Below are 17192 nucleotides of genomic sequence, written 5' to 3'. Positions count from 1 at the left end.
AATAATCCTGCCATATACATTGTAGGGATGAAAACAATGTTCTTGGCTTTTAGGCCTGCACCTATTTCATGGACTGAGTGGGTACGAGGGGAGAAAAAAGAGAAAGCTTCCTATATACAATCTATCTTATTCCTTTTTTAAAAAACAGGATATGTTTTAATTTAAAAGTACTTTAAAATACATTAGTTTGTACAAAAAAGAATGCGGGAAATAATTGCTTTCATTTGAAGGGTTTTTTTTCATTTATAGTAATAATTTCCTGCTCTCCGTTAAAAATTGAAAACTGTGTTTTGTCCTTAAAAAGTGCATGTAGCACTATGCTACCTAAAATAACTAAGAGCAGTCATTAAATCTAATAATTCCCTAAAGTTTAAGAATCTACAAAAGTATCCTGTGGAGAAACATAGCTTTGTCACCATTAGACACTGACAATAAATGGGCTACTGTACTTTACTCAGGAAAACTTTGCAAATACAGATTGAAGGAAGGAAGCAGCAGAGTACAAAAGGCTAAAGAAGCAAGAAGCCAGATGAAGTCAGGGTTATTCACAGGTTAGAAAGGTGCTCGGGTGGTTAAGTCGCAAAACTAGAAGTCAGGTGACCTGGATTCTCCTCTTGGCTTTGGGAAGGGATTGCTGTGTGACTGAGCAAGTCACTGTTTCTTTCCTAGGTCACTAGAATGCACTTCTTGCCATATCATATCAACTATGTGCTACCTAAGGAGGACAAAACTTTGTGCTGCTCCATTTTCTTAAATGAGCTGATCATGTTGATGTTTCTGTGCTTCAGTTTCCGCACCTATAAAATAAGGATAAGACCTACCTCTATCTACTCCAGGGAGATTCTGTACCAGAACATTAAAAATGCTGTACTAAAAATTCTGTGCACAATATTTTAAAATGCTGCATATTTCAGGTATCAAAACAACAATATAACTTTGCCAGTTTCAAATATTTTGGTAGTGTACTCAAAATACCTGTCAGAAAATATGTCTGTAACAATAAAGACAACAAAAAAGATTCAAATTTTTTGTTGTTGGGTTTTTTTTTGTTTTTTTTTAACAAATACATTCCATGCTAGGCATATTAATACAGAACTCTGAATTATAATTCATTTAAATTACACTACAGAACCATATTTACTGCAATCCTCAGCAGCATTGCAAAGGCTGGGGGCAGTCCTGGGTAATGAAAGAGCTGAGGGAGATGGAAGATTGCTGGGAGAGAGCCTGGGAGTGAACTCGGAAAGATTGTTGAGTGTGGGTGGGAGAAATATTGATCAGGGGCTTTTGGGGATGGGGGATTGTTAAATAGACTTCACCATGCAGACCCTGGCTGCACCCTAGCCTCTCTTTTCAGTCAGGCGCACTATTCCCATGTGTCAATTTTAGTTATTTGTGTTATAAAATAGAATGTAGTAAAACTCTCCAAATTAAACCAGCCCTAATTAAAGTGCCCCCACACCACACATCATATAGGAAAACATACTTTTTAACTTGTTGGGAAGATGATAAACTCTCAAGGTCTCAGTTTCAGAAGTGCTGAGCACCTACAACTTCTCTTCAAGTCCAGGAGAGCTGTGGGTGTTCAGCACCTCTGAAAATGAAGGCCAAGATTGCTTATCGTATGGGGGGAGGCAAGAATGGCTTTCTGGTTAATGCATGTGTCTTGGAGCCAAAGCATCTAGTTACTGGTCCAGTGTTGCAGTAATGACCATGTATGTGTAATTAACTGAGGCTGCATCTACACTAGCAACTTATTTCAAAAGATTTTTCAAAAGAAGCGGGGCTCTTTTGAAAGATTCCGCAGAGCATCTACACACAAAAAGTGTTCTTTCAAAAGTAAATTGAAAGAAAATGGAGCTCCTTTCGAAAGTGCTCCTCCACTCCCATTTCAGGAAGATCGTCTTCTTTTGAAAGCTTCTTTCCAAAGAAAGCGTGTGTAGATGCTTCACAGGTTATTTTGAAAGAGCAGTCCTCTTGACATCTGATTTTTTGATCCCCATCCTGCTCTTTTGAAAGAGCAGGGGCTGTGTGGATGCTCTATTTTGAAAGAGCAGATCTGCTTTTTTGTGTGTGGACGCGCTTTTTTGAAAGAAGTTCTTTCAGAAGAGATCTTCCTGAAGGGCTTCTTTTGAAAGATCGCTGTAGTGTAGACATAGCTTAAGTCTCTATGTCTTTGTTTTCTTGGTTATAAAAAGTGGGTAACGGTACTTTCCTACCTCACTTCATGGGCTGAGAAGCTTCCTGCAAGTTTGCAAAGCACCATGGAACTCAAAAGCTTTGAAGTGTTACTTACATTTCTCTAGGAAACAAGAGAGCAGTATCTGACAGCTAAGATCTGTATTTTATTCCTACCAGCTTGACTGTCCCTAGCTGTGTCTACACGTGCACGCTGCTTCGAAGTAGCGGCACTAACTTCGAAATAGCGCCCGTCGCGGCTACACACGTCGGGCGCTATTTCGAAGTTAACTTCGACGTTAGGCGGCGAGACGTCAAAGTCGCTAACCTCATGAGGGGATCGGAATAGCGCCCTACTTCGACGTTCAATGTCGAAGTAGGGACCGTGTAGACGATCCGCGTCCCGCAACGTCGAAATTGCCGGGTCCTCCATGGCGGCCATCAGCTGGGGGGTTGAGAGATGCTCTCTCTCCAGCCCCTGCGGGGCTCTATGGTCACCGTGGGCAGCAGCCCTTAGCCCAGGGCTTCTGGCTGCTGCTGCGGCAGCTGGGGATCCATGCTGCAGGCACAGGGTCTGCAACTAGTTGTCGGCTCTGTGTATCTTGCGCTGTTTAGTGAAAGTGTGTCTGGGAGGGGCCCTTTAAGGGAGTGACTTGCTGTTGAGTCCGCCCTGTGACCCTGTCTGCAGCTGTGCCTGGCACCCTTATTTCGATGTGTGCTACTTTGGCGTGTAGACGTACCCTCGCAGCGCTTATTTCGATGTGGTGCCGCGCAAAGTCGAAGTTGAACATCGACGTTGCCAGCCCTGGAGGACGTGTAGACGTTATTCATCGAAATAGCCTATTTCGATGTTGGCTTCACGTGTAGACGTAGCCCCTGATACAACTAACCATTCTGCCCCCTTTTCTATTTTTGTTTTTGTGCTTTTTTTTTTAAACCAGGTAGTTTTCCCATATCTGAGACTAGCTCCTTGACCTGATCCTCCATGCACTCACCATTCTTCAGTTCTCTGACTAATACACCCTTGTCAATATTTATTATTTTCTTTCATAGCATACAAAGTTCCTCACCGAAACAAATAACAAGACATGGTCCCATGATAGGGATTTTACACTTAGAGATGATGTGACCAGTGAGAGTAACAAAGAGGAACTGATAGGATGAGAAGGGACATTACTTCAGCAATACGATCACACAATGACTCGGTTTAGACATGAGCTTCCAAAGACTTCAAGCAGATAATGGCCCCATTGTGTTAGGCCCAATAGTTTGGCACCCTTGCCCCAACAATTTTGCAATCTAGATAAACTGCACCTATAAATTTTAGTTCACTGACCAAAAATTGTGTAGTTTTCCCAGTGCCCATAAGAATTCCATCAATTATCACAATTATCTAAACCATCAGAATGTACTTGTGCCTAAATTGAGTCACTGTGTGACCCTATAGCTGAAGCAATGTCCTTTTCCATCCAGTTCCCTTTTGTCTGTTACTCTCACTCGTCACATCAGACCTAAGGATAAGTTCTCTATGACAGGAACATGTCTTCTGATTTGTTTTTGTGAAGAACCTTACCCTAGCACTCCTTTGGCCACTGTCCAAGTTCACAACTTATAAATGCATGCTGCATGGATCCATTGATTTCAATGGGTTCTCGATCAGACCCTGTTTATTTCGAGCCGTCCCCAGGGGGCTGTGAGGCCTGGGACAGATGCTGAGCTCCTTCTGCCAGGGGGCAGCACTGGTGGGGAGTATTTCCCCTACTCCACCCTTCCCCCAAAGCTCTGCTCAGCCTCTTCCCGCCCCTGGTCTGTCCTGCCTCATCTATTTCTGCCCTTACCCTGCCTCATCTCTTTCCCCATCCGGTTTTGCCCCCACCCCAAGCACGTTTTCCCCCCCAACATCTCCTGAGGCCATGATCTGCTGTTGGCATTCAATAAATAATAATGCATTGCAACATCCATGATTACTGACAGCTAGCTACCCAGTACTTTCTGGATTTAAACAAGGTATTGTGTGGGCCAGAGGGATTTAGTTGAAACAACTTATTTATATGGGTAAAAGGAAGAAGGATATAATTTACAACAGTGTATTAGGTGATCTGTGTACACTCACATATCTGCAGGATCAGCTGTATATGACTGACTCTGTGCAAGGTAACAGCATAATTAGCTTATCTGCATGCAGCACTTGAGACTTGCTTACACAAGGACCTCTTTGTGGCCAGTGTGTCTCACTAATACCATTACCCAAGGGGGGAAAGCCGAGAGCAATCATTCATGCTGGTTAGGGTGGATTTTGTGGTTTCCATTCTCCTTACCCAATGGTACCATCAGCCAGCCAGCCTCTGGTGCACGTGGCAAAAGAACAGTCCGCTACAGCCCGTCTCAGTTCCTCGGCAGTGGCCAAGCGAGCGCCCAGGGTAGCACACAACTTCTGAGCTGCTGTTAGGTCCAGGCCCTGAGAGCTGTTTCTGGATTCAGCTGTGAACATCTTCCCTGCAGCACCAAAGACAGACACACACAACAACAAAATGTGTCACATCATGTCGCAGTGTTGTATTAAATAAATATACCATGGATTGTGACAAACCTATCACCTGAAAAGTTAAACCTATTTTCTTTTGTGATCTCAGTTAATTTTAACTGAGCTCCTTGAGCTTGGGAGCTGCTAACTTAGGCCTAGAGTTTCAAGGTTATTTAGGTGCTTAGTGCCTGTTGAGATCAATGGGAATTTGGCAGCTAAACACCTTTAAGGATCTAGTCCTTGCTTCTGGCCTAAATTACTAGTAAATTACCACTCCTTTAGTATGCTCACACCCACACTTTGGTTTAGCTACTTTGTTCAGTAATTAGGGAAGTGGAGCTAAGTCTCCACATATTTCTGATCAATGTGAGTGGTTCCCCTCACTCCTACATGCCTGGTACAAAACGCTGTATAGAACCTAAGGCTATATCTACACTGCCAGGAAGATCGGCCCAATGAGGGTCGATCTTCCGGAGTTCAATTGCATGAGCCTGGTAATTTGATTCCGCATGTCTCTGTCTGGGGCTGGCGGTCGACACCTGTACTCCTCAATATTTGTGAAGAGTAAGGGAGGTCGACAGGAGAGTTTCTCCCATTGAGCTCCCTCTGTGTAGACGGCCAGGTAAATCTACTGCAGATGGGTCAACTCTAGTTACATAACTGCCATAGCTAGACTTGCGTATCTGCAATCGACTTACCTCCCTAGTATAGACAAGCCTGTTTTTCGGTTATTACTCCCTATTCCATAGGAGCTGGTAATGAAAACCATTACAAAGAATCTGGATGCCTTGCACTTTATTCATTAAAAATATCAAATGTATAAAATACTAAATACCAGTTTAAAAAGCAAGCAGTGAAACTCGTTCTTCCTTGCCAACAACAGATTAGTTCCCAGTTTCTCATATGAAAGGCAAGGTTTCATATACTTTGCAACAATCTGGACCTAAATTGTGCTGCAAATCTCCCTAGCTTTGCTATCACACTGGAGCTGCAGACTAGAAATCATGAAGGATTTTCAAGTACATTTTTAAAAAGTGTAAGATTTGATTGAATTATTCCTTATGTTGTTTGTTTTTATTTTAAACTCAGTTCATTTTACTCTGCCCTTAAATTGTCAGTGCCCTGCATGTTTTTTGTTCTTACAAAGCACAGTTGCATTGTGGACATTTTCAGGGTACAGGCTGGAGGTTCTGGCAGTTGGGCAGAAGGCAGTTAGGATTTCATGTTAGTTGCCAACTTTCTCATCAAACAAAACCGAACATCCTTGCTGCATCCATTCTCCAAGGCCCTGCCCAGCTCACTCCATCCCCCTCCCTCAATTATTTACCCTCCCCCACCCTCACTCACTCTTTCATTTTCAAAACCCTTTTGCAACGAGGTACTTGGTTGCAAACTAGACACCTGTCAACCCTACATCAAAGACAGCTTGGGACCAGTGTTCTCTGTAAGCTGTGTGCTTGTGTGGACACCAGAGAGTCGTGTACTATCCAGCTGATTAGCAGAGTAGCCACAGTGCCCCCACCAGCAGTATGTGTGTCTACTGGTGGTGCACATCCATACAAGCCTTGGTGCACAGAACAAAATTTATTCTGTACATAGATGGAGAAAAATAGAGGGAACATTGCTTCGGACATGACTGATTTGTCAAGTAAGAATATCTGCTAGATGATTCCCCAAAAAATGAGATGAAAAATAATTAAGAATGTTGACATTTTCATTATCATTATTAGGTTTTCAAACACCCCAGAGAGTCAATGCAAGTCTCGGAGCATTTGGTTTTGGATGTCTGAAGATCCAGGTAGACAGTACGATATTAGATTTACAACAGTTTATGTCTGGAAGGGCTTCTTATTATAAGTAAAATTTCATTTAACTAAAGGCTTAGATTCTGCTGCACTATTCTATCGCAATTATGTAGCAAATTCCCACATCCCAGAACACATGGGCCCTGACTACACCTGACCAAGAATCATTCAGGTGATCCCTCCCAGACTGTATGCCAGGTCCATCACCATCCCCAAGTACCTCTGCCTTTAGCAAACAGATTACCTGCTCTCTGCCCATCTGATCTAACTACGTTTTGGCTTTAACAGACAGCCGGAGGAAATAATTTCTAGATATGTGGGCCACCACCTTCCATCAACAGCAGAGATTTTAATCCAAGCATTGGACAATAAGAGCAATCAAGAGGATCATAATTCCTGCCATGAGAAATTGTTGAGCTATCCACAAACATTTTAATTAAAAGAACATAAGAAAAAACTAAACTGGTCAGTAATTAAACTCCGTCAGATGTAATCGGAGGCAGCACAGCTCATCATTATTTTTTTTACCAGCAGTCCATATCAATTGCAGCTTTGGAGGATTGAAGCAAAGCTTGTTTTATTTTCCAGCCAACCAAGACAAAGAGCTAAGGGACAACTTTCCTTTCTTGTATGTATTAGTTTGCCGGTAATTATGGCAAATCAAGTGCTCTTCAATAAGGCTTTATTGAAAATGCTCAAGACAACCTATTTAGCTGTTTCTTAAAAATGTAGTACAGTCCTGTTTATGAGGTCTTGTGGCTGTCCAAAATATTTGGATAAATAGATCTGAGACTAGAGGAACATGGGACTGAGCCATTATGCTGAGGGGAAAGATACTAGGAAGTTTTGGTTAGATGGGTTACAAATAAAAAAAGATGGACCTGGATACCTGCAGTGAGGTTTTGTGGCTCTCTCCCACCCCAGAAGCAGAAGAGTGCGTCCTGAAACCTGGGGGCGGGGGGCAGAGCCAGAGCACCCTTGCCCCACCCCTCAGAAACTAACACTCATGACAGGAAGTACAAGAGTTGGGGCTCTGAGTTCGTTCAGGGGGGGCAGCATCAGGAAGGAAGGCGTCTGCCTCATGCCCAGCTCCTGAGAGGGGGAGCCCAATGGGCCGAGCTGGACCTAGAGAACAGTCCCAACCAGACCATGGAGGAGCTTCTTGACCTGCTGCTTACCCATGATCTGGAGGACACAGATGTGCCCGAGATCCCCGATGACCTGACATGTACCCAGGTATCTACCGAAAGGGAGATAGGAAGGAGCATGTGAGTAGCTGACCCTAGTGGGGCGGCAGCTGATATCAGTGTGTTGCAGTCTGGATCCCCACTGACCAGCAGCTAGTGACGGCTGCTCTTAGAGCCATGGGATGGGGCGCAGTGGAATGGTTGGGCCTGTGTCCCCTGCCACCTCTTGCAGGGTGGCAGTCTCCCCATCTCCGGGCCCGCACTGGACTCCTAGTTTGCTCGGCCCTGCTGAAAGGAGCAGAACCCTGCACTGACTACTGCCCGGCCCCGAGCCAGGACAGGTTTGTACTTACTGGCTGCTTGTCTGCTCTGCCTTGAGCTAGCGCTACTACTTGTTTGCTCTGACCCTGCTGAGGGGAAGAGAGCCAGGAACATGCAGTCTTACTCTCAATGAGGGCTGCCTCAGAGACTGATCATAGTGAGGTGTTGTGCCCTTCCCCCAACCCCGCATGGGTAAACTCCAGCTAAATCCTCTACAATACCAGATTGACCTGTACAGTCAGGGCCAGTCCTAACTAACTGGCAGCCCTGGGCAAATGGGGGCCGCCAGGTGGCAGGGAGAAGGGATGCTGAGCAGAGGCGGGACAGGTGCGCCCTCCTGGCTGCTGCGTCATCCCCCTGGGCCCTGCCAAACCCCCGGCTGCCTGCAGTGCACACTGGCCACTGGGCCACTTGGCTGCAGCCCTGCCCCTCCCCGGTTCCCAGGTGGCAAGCAGCAAGCACCCACTGGCTCCATCTCCACATAGGCTTGTCCACTTCCGTGGCCCCTTGAAATTGGCAGCCCCGGGCGTTGGACTGGCTCACCTGCCCCGAGGACCGGCTCTGTGCACAGTTTTTCTAAAGTTTTTAAGAACAGTATGGCTATCTGTCTAGTTTGTAATGTGTGTTACTGGTTTTATTTGCTTTCTTATTTAAAATGAAATTAAATGAATAAGCATTAATCCTCTGGTATTTAACTAGCAAGACAGTAAGCATTTCCAATGTGTCTACTTCATTTGAAGTGCTGTCATGTTAGAGTATTGTTTCAAGGAATGATAATAAAAATACAGTAGCAGAAGAGACCAGAGCTCCTAAAGATGTACACATCATTAAACCTTTTCTACCATCCCATGTTGGTATCAGTAAAACGGCCCTTGTGATCCATCAGCACCTACAACACCATGTAGAAGTACCCCTTGTGGTTTAGATACTCTCTGCAAAGGTGATTAGGTACTATGATAGGGATATGCATTCCATTTATTACCCCACCACAGTTAGGGAACCCCTTTCAAAGCAAAGCCACCATTCACTATGCTCTGCAAATTTCCCAGAGTCACTGTCCCTCTTAGCAGAAGGGAATTGATTGCCTTGGCTACTTGGATCACACCAAACCCCTCTGTCGAGATATCCACTCCAGATTGATTCCTAACTGACCCATAACAAGAGGGGAGGAAGAGGTAGTGGAGTGGTGGGTAAGTAGGTTGACTGTTGACTCCTGATAGCTGGATTTCTTACATTCGCACTTGACATGCAAAATCGAACCCTGGAAGATCAATCTCAACTGAGCTGATCTCCTTAAGTGTAGATGTACCCTATAGTTAGAGAGCACAATGGCCTTGGCTGTAAGAGCAAGGGTGAAATGATCAGTTACAGACAGAGAGATTTTAGTCATGATCAGCTGTGCTTGTTTGTGAACAGAGAGTTTATTTCTGGAAGGATCTAAAAGGAATGACTGCTTCATATTTAATTCAGCTGATTAAAACACTGTGCTTGCACAACATTATGCAAAACACTGCATAATCAGACAAATATGAAAGTGCAAGGCCACCTCCACACTTCCTACTCAGGTAAATTCAATGTTACCTTCTCTTTTACCAGAATAAGGACTGGAGTTTTATTTATTGATGCAGCTGACAAACTTATTTTCTGTGCTATGTAAATAGAAATCTGAATTGCTTGCACCTGCTGCTCATGCACAAATGCCTGAAGATAATAAACCAAAAATAGAGTCATAGATTTTGAGGCCAAAAGAGACCACCAAAGCATCTAGAATAGAATAAAGGAAAATTCCCATTCATTTTTTTTATATATTTTGCCTTCCAGCTGAATAGATAAAAGCAACGTGAACTAAGTGCTTGAGAAGGAACTGGGAGCCTTTCTTAATCCTTTTCCAGTACAGAAAATTGCTGTTTATGACTTTCCCCCTTTTCTTTTAAACATATCAGTTTTCCATTTGTCCACGAATTCCTCTGACTTTTTTTTTAACCCCCATAAGAAGACATCTCACATTTGGCATAGTGGAGTCTTGCCTGCACCCTGTGTTTGTGTGTATGAACATTAATTGCAGTTTTGTAAGTGCATAATAAGATGGGAATACTCTCCAATATATTTGAAAAATTAACCAAACCCCCATATTTGAGTCCCACAACAGCCTAATTTTAGAAACATTAGCTAGGTTTGAGGTCAGAATTTTGTGGCGCAGGCTAGTGTCTAATTGTGGCTAACTTTATGGAGTCAGAATTCCTGGGATAGATTTGACAATCTTTTACTGACTCAATTAGTAGAGAGTTTTTGTGTTTTGCGTGTAACACAAAACTTAAAAAATAAAATTGCTTCTTGCTGGAGCAATTTTGCAAGCTTTAGCCACAGATAAACTACCAGTGTTCACTTCAATATTATATTAATCATCTTGCTTAATTACTGTCACACTGTTACAACTTTTTGTTCATCTGACCAAACGTTCTATGGGAAACTACTGTTGGTACATATGGACATTTTGGCAGCTGTGAAAAATGTAAAACAGAGAGTAAAAGGGTTAATTCTTATACAGCTTTCCCACGGCTTGATTCACTTAACCCAAATGCAGTGCTTTTTTTGTGCCAGTACTTGGTACTGAGTACCAGCACCTCGTCAGCCCCAGACGCAGGATTGGCTGGAGGGTAGAGAAAGGGTGCAGAGAGCCAGATGAGTATTGGCTCCTCTTTTTTTTTTTAAACAAAAAAGGCATCCTCCAAATGTACATGCAAACTCCAGGTACTCCACATTTATACGGGTATAGCTGAGGCCAGTCGTGACTATAATAAAATAACTAGAATCTTCATCTTTAGAAGGGTGAGGGTGAAAGTTAATTTTGACATGCAAGGAGTTGTATGCATTCCCTCCCTCCATGTACAAATCTGTAATTATGTATGATTGTCCTGGATGAGCAGCTTTAGGGCTTAATTCTCTATTTACCTTTGTTTTGCTCTATAAAGCTCCACCGGCTCTAATGGAGTTAAAATACTCCCGATTTCCACCAGCGTAAATAAGAGAAACATGCTCTTGGTGAAGCTTCTATGTGGCTGACTTCAGACCAGATGCCATTAGCAGACATATTTAACTTATAAAAGTTAAAGCAATATTAAACTATATTTTATTCTAGTTTCTACCTACATCTTCATGTTGTGGAGAAGTATTAGCCCAAACAAATCAAGTAAAGCTCCAGGCTTTACACTTCCACCAGGCCCGTATGAGTTCCACTTGCATTATGTATTATACTAGGTCATTTATTTTCACATCCGAGAATAAGACCAGAGTCTCCCTTATGGAAATACATTGTAACTAATTTCTGAGGTTTGCCTGTTATAGAGGCCAGTCTTGGTTTCATGAGCTTTTACAAAGAGCACTCTAAATCCCTTCAGCAGTTTGCAAAACATTATTATTTTTTGTTAAAATATATATATATATATTATCCAGAATTGTTCCCTTTCATTTTGCGGCTCACATCTGCAGACTTCACAGAGCAGGAATTGTCCATAAAAATAAATTCTCATTTATAATTTTCACAAATGAGAAGATGGTTTCCTGTTCAGACCAGTTCGCAATCTATTATGAAAGGAAATATTGTTCCTGTTTTATACCCTCAAATTGATTTAAAGCTGGCTGTTCAACATAGTGACATAATTTCACATAAAGCAATTTCTCTTGTGTGGATGCAAAATAAAACCAAATATCTTGCATTACAGGAGTTGGCTTAAAACATGATACAAAAAAGAAAACACATTGAATAGCTAAGATAATAACGAACCAAAAAGTTTTACAGAATGACATCTAGAAGAAGTTAAGTACAAATGGAGACTATTTATCATTTTACAATAATGCTCTGCACTTATCTTGTGCTTGATGCCTTTTCTCCGGAAATTGTTAATTCTTCCAATTATTTTACCATACCTGTCTATTCATGTGTAAGATGAATGTAACAAACTACTGAACACCCATTAAATTGTAGCAAACTCCCTTAAGTAAGCCTTTATAAATGGTCACTGAAATACTGATCAACATTTTTCCGATGGGTAAAAGTTCCAAATCCATGTCTCTCTCACTAGCAAAACTGGGTCCAATACAAGACATTATGTCACCTACCTTTTCTCTCAACTATCCCAGAGGATGTCAGTTAGGAACCAAAAGCCAGGACTAGCTCTCAATGATACTTAAGGAAAAGCTTTCTTGATCAAGGAAAATAATTATTCCTTTCTCTAGCTCCCTGTTTCCAAGTATAATGAAGTGGGTTTTTTTTCTCCCCACAAAGCATTTTAGTTATAAGAGGATCCTTCACTAAAACCTTAATTGCAGTTTTGCACACTGTGGTACTTTGAAAGGCTGTAACCCTTTATTCCTCTTCATTTTTAATTCAATTTCATTTGCCTCCAAACTCATGGCAGTGGATTTTGCTGTATAAATGTTTATTAAACATGCTATGCAATAAACATACACATGCAAGGGAAGTTTATCTCCATTTTTTCTTCCCTCTTTTATTTCATTTATCGAATGAAATAAATGAAAATAGAAGACAAAAAGACTGAGAAGAAATATTCTTGGAAATGACAACATTCTTGTGATCCAGCAATGTTTGTCTTACCTTCCTCTGGTAATCACACAACAAACATCAACGGTACGAATAGTAACAGAGAGGTAGCTGTGTTAAGTCTCTACTACAACAAAACAAAACAGCAGAAATATAGCACTTTAAAGACTAACAAAATGACTTATTCGGTAACAGACCCACTTCATCAGATCAATCTCATTTCCAACACAGACTGACATTTATAAGTACAGAGGACCAAAAAAAAATTGCAATAAAACTGACTGCAATAAAAACTTACAAATCAAGTACAAATCATGCAATTTTCTTTTTGGTTCTCTGTACTTATAAATATCAGTATTGGAAATGAGACTGATCTGATGAAGTGGGTCTGTCCCAGGAAAGCTCATCATGGAAAAAATCATTTTGTTAAAGTACCAACGGTATGAATTTAGTGTACTCAAAATAACTGAAATGGGGCATAACTCTACCCCAGCTGTGACTATGAGGAAACAAGAGTGACCATTCAGCAGGGCTCAGGAAAACAGCCGGGTTATTTTGAAAAGAAATCAGGTTAGTCTAAAGGCAGTTTGATCATCTTTACTGAAAAAGGCCCAGGCTCCTGCGCAGGAAAAGCATGCAGGGCAGTCAGAGTACTGTCAGCGAGCAGAAGGGACCTTCTCAGGGGAGCTAGCAACACCCTGGCGCTTTCAGCCAACTTCATGTGCCATTGAAATCCCCTCGCAGGGAAAGCAGACGTCTACCCTCCCGCTGGCAGATGCCTCGCGCGCCTGCAGTCGGACCGGAGAGGAGACATTGCAGGGCAACATCTTTGCCGTCCGCCTTCCTGGTTTTCAGGTCCCTGACGCTTCCCCGCCAGAGGGACCCGTCCCGGGGAGGTGACAGCTCCGGCCGAGGCGGGGAGGGAGTGTAAGGGACTAGGGGAGACGCGCCTGAGCCGGTTCTGTCGTTATTATCTCCCCGGGACAAGCCCCCTGGCGTCTCACGCGGTTCTCGCACACCGCCCTCAGGCTGAGGAGCTGCGATGCGTCCCCTGTGAGCCCCGGGGGCGCAGGCAAGTGGGGCGCGGAGGTCCCTGCCCCGCGAGGGAGGCGCGGATTTCCGGGCGGGGTGGGGGTTGTTTGTCGGGGTCAGGGTCGGACTCGCCCCCCGCGACGGGGGAACTCACCGTCTGCCCGGACGCAGGCGAGCTGCAGCAGCGCCCAGAGCGAGCCCACGGACTGGAGCACGCTGCGCGCCGCGCCGGCGGAGCCCCGAGCCATGGCCGCGCGAGTCCGTGGCCAGCCGCGGCAGGCGGGCTGCGGCGGGGGGGCTCTTGGCGCCGGGCGTCCAGGCGCCCTGTGCCCCGGCGCCGGGGGGTCGGTGGGGGGAGCGAGAGGAGCCCCAGAGGGGTGCCCGGCCGGCGGGGGCGGGGAAGCGGGTGCGGGGCCCGGCGCTGAGGGGCAGGGTACGTGGAGCAGCGGCGTTCGCAGCCGCACGGCTCCGTCAGCACATCCCCGCGGGTCCGGGTCCGCGCGGGGCGGGGAATCCCTGCGGGCGGGGGAGGGGGTCGCGGGGGGCCTCGCCCCGCCGGGGAGCTGGGACCAGACGGGCGGGGACCGTGCGCTCAGCCCTCCCCCCGCGGCCCGGCGGGCTTCGCTCAGAAGCGGGCCGGGGCTGGGACACGTGCGGTCTGGTCAGGTCAGGCCAGGGGGCGCCGCGGGGAACTGAGCACGTCGGTGGGAGGGGACCCAGGGCGGAGCAGAGGTCGGGGCAGGGACGGCCCCAGGGGCAGCGGGCGGGTGGCTAGCGTGGGGCCGCAGGCCGGGACGGGAGAGCCCCAGCCCGCTCTCCGGGGGTTCTGCACCGGCGTGCGGGGGAGGGCGGTCCGTGGCGGGGCTCGCAGCCCTCTGACCCTGCCGGCCCCGCGCTCGGCCATGTGCCCACCCGGGCCTCCAGCGAGCTCCCCGGGGGAGGGGGCGGCCGGGGCCAGGGCCAGGGCCAGGGGCCCTTGGTGAACTAACAAGCTCGGGGTTGCTGTGGGGAGCGAGCAGCGCTCGGCAATGCCCTTCTCCACGTCCCCCTGGCGGCGGGCTCGCGCTGGCTGATCTTCGCCTAGCTAGGCAGGCGGCCGGCTAGAAACGTCGAGCCACAGTAAGCGAGGCCCACCCCCATCCATTCGTGGGGCAGACCCACTTCTTCAGACCCTGTTTTAGACTGAGCGCTTCCAAGTCCGCCGCTGCTGCACAGAAGACACACAGAAGGGAGTTCGTCTACCCTCCCTGCCAGTCATCCTCAAGCCTAACTTGGAAGGGCAGTCGCCAGAAGTGACACCGGTTTCCTCCCCAATCCTTGGCTTAATGTAATGATCGGATTACATGTTTTTATTCCAGCACATGTGTGCTAAATGTACCAAATATTGACGTACAGCATGATAGAAAGGGGGACTGAACCTTTTGGAGTTCAGTGAATGTATTCCTTTGATTCTTTGTTACTAATCACATAGCTACACAAATAATTCAAACTTATTTGTTAACCGTCTGATCCTAAGGGAGCCTGTACTTTGCTTAAAAAAAATGGGGTCCCAGAATGCACACATAACTACTGTGTGTGGGAAAGTTGGTCATCTTTTGTGAGATTAAAACACCAGTGTTTATGCATAAACTATTTAAATTATATATCTATAGCTATACGACCACCCCCCCACACACAAAGACTAGTTTCTCAGCCTGGAATTTCTTAATTAATTATAGTTTATTAAAATTTATATCTGCATGAAATAGCAATTAAATTGTATTCTATATTTTTTATTTTAAAGTATTTAGAATTTTAACAAACCTTTTATTACACTTCTAAAATCTTTTTGTGTCAAAGGATAGCAAGCGCACCAGTGTAGGGGTGGGTAAAAAAAATCAGTGGAAAATTCCTTCCTAACCCCCTCCTCCAAAAGCGGATTTTGCTACTTTTAAAAATTGCTAAATTGATGAGCATCCATCAAACCTGCAGAATGGAGATGTTACTTGTTGAGTGTGCTGTTGAACTTTTGACAATTCCAGAACAATATATCCAGGCAAGCCAACAGCCTTGCTGAGTCCCTGGGCAAGGTGTTTGTGTGCGGAGGGGAGGAAGCTTTGAACTCCTGGAAGGGGTGTGGCTTCAGGTGGAAGGGACAGGAGTGAGTGAGCTAGCCCTCAGTTCCACCTGGACCATTCAATGTGCTGTTTGGAATATAGGTACATGTAAATATACAGTGCTTAAATGCTATATAAGAAATAGGCTTTCTTATCAATAATAATGATAATAATAAGGAGAGTGTCCCAGTGATAAAGGGCCTTGACTTATTTCTGGATGATGTAAAGAGATATATCTGGGGGAAATAAGAAGCTAGGCTTCATTATTCCCTAACACATGCATATTCTTTTATTGTCCAGGCATATTATTTCCAGCACACATATATTAGGGCAGTGGTGCTCAACCAGTGGTACATATACACCTGTAGGTACGCCAAAGTCTTCCAAGAAGTACATCAACTCATCTAGATATTTGCCTCGTTTTACAACAGGCTACATAAAAAACACTAATGATGTCAGTACAAACTAAAACTTCATGCAGACGATGTATTTAAACTATTTTATATACTATACACTGAAAAGTATCATATTTATATTCCAATTGATCTATTTAATATTATTTGGTAAAAATGAGAAAATAAGCAATTTTCAGTAATAGTGTCTTTGACACTTCTGTATTTTTATGTCTGATTTTGTAAGCAAGTAGTTTTTAAATAAGGTGAAACTGATGGTGGTGGCGGGGAGAATGGAAGACAAATTGACCTCCTGAAAGGAGTACAGCAGTCTGGAAAGGCAGAGAGCCATTGTGCTAGGGCATGACTGAGTGTGTACCTTCAAGCCCTTCTTTCCCCCTTGTTGGGCAGCCTTTGGATATCAAAACCTGATGATTTTCTTTCTTGCTGGTAAAGAATCGGTCAAGGCCCTTTATCACTGGGACACTCTCAACGTGATTACTTTACTATTATCATGATTATTGATAAGAAAGCCTTTTTCTTATATATCATTTAAGCACTGTATATTTACATGTAGCTATACTCCAGACAGCACACTGAATGGTCCAGATGGAACTGAGGGCTGGCTTGCTCACCCCTGCCCCTTCCACCTGAGGCCCCACCCTTTCCAGGATTTCAAAGCTGCCCGCCCCTCTCTCCCCACCCCGGGCACCTTGCCCAGGGACTCGGCAAGGCTGTTGGCTTGCCTGGATATACTGTTCTGGAATAGTCAAAAGTTAAATAGCACACTCAACAAGTAGCATCTCCATTCTGCAGGTTTGATGGATGCTCATCAATTTAACATTTTTTAAAAGTAGCAAAGTGTAGGTCTGAAAGGGGCCTCAAAAAGTCAAGTCCACCTACCTGGGCTGATGCAGGACCAAGTACATCTAGACCATGACCATCCCTGACATGTTTTTTTTCTAACAACCTGTTCTTAAAGTCGTCCTGTAATAAGAGTCCACAACCTCCTTTGGAAGCCTATATATAGCATTAGTAGCAAAGACATATTTGCTTTTTCCATAGCTAGAAGCTGATCCATCATGTAACAGTCTTT

General features: G+C 44.7%; 1 protein-coding gene across 2 annotated transcripts in view; it reads right to left on the bottom strand.

Moving 5' to 3' along the window:
- Nucleotides 1–14237, bottom strand: part of SUSD5 (sushi domain containing 5) — a 69092-nt gene extending 54855 nt beyond the window's left edge. For both annotated transcript variants that reach the window (XM_074988209.1, XM_074988210.1), the window contains exons 1-2: nt 13763–14237; nt 4497–4674 (exon numbers count right to left, since the gene is read on the bottom strand). In XM_074988209.1, the coding sequence (XP_074844310.1) occupies nt 4497–4674; nt 13763–13856 (272 nt within the window). In that variant the 5' untranslated portion in view covers nt 13857–14237. The remainder of the gene's footprint in view (nt 1–4496; nt 4675–13762) is intronic.
- Between the last annotated feature and the right edge of the window lie 2955 nt (nt 14238–17192).

The sequence above is a fragment of the Carettochelys insculpta genome, chromosome 2 (genome assembly GCF_033958435.1).
Source record: "Carettochelys insculpta isolate YL-2023 chromosome 2, ASM3395843v1, whole genome shotgun sequence".
NCBI classification, from domain to species: domain Eukaryota; kingdom Metazoa; phylum Chordata; order Testudines; family Carettochelyidae; genus Carettochelys; species Carettochelys insculpta.
This window is presented reverse-complemented; position numbering and strand designations above follow the sequence as displayed.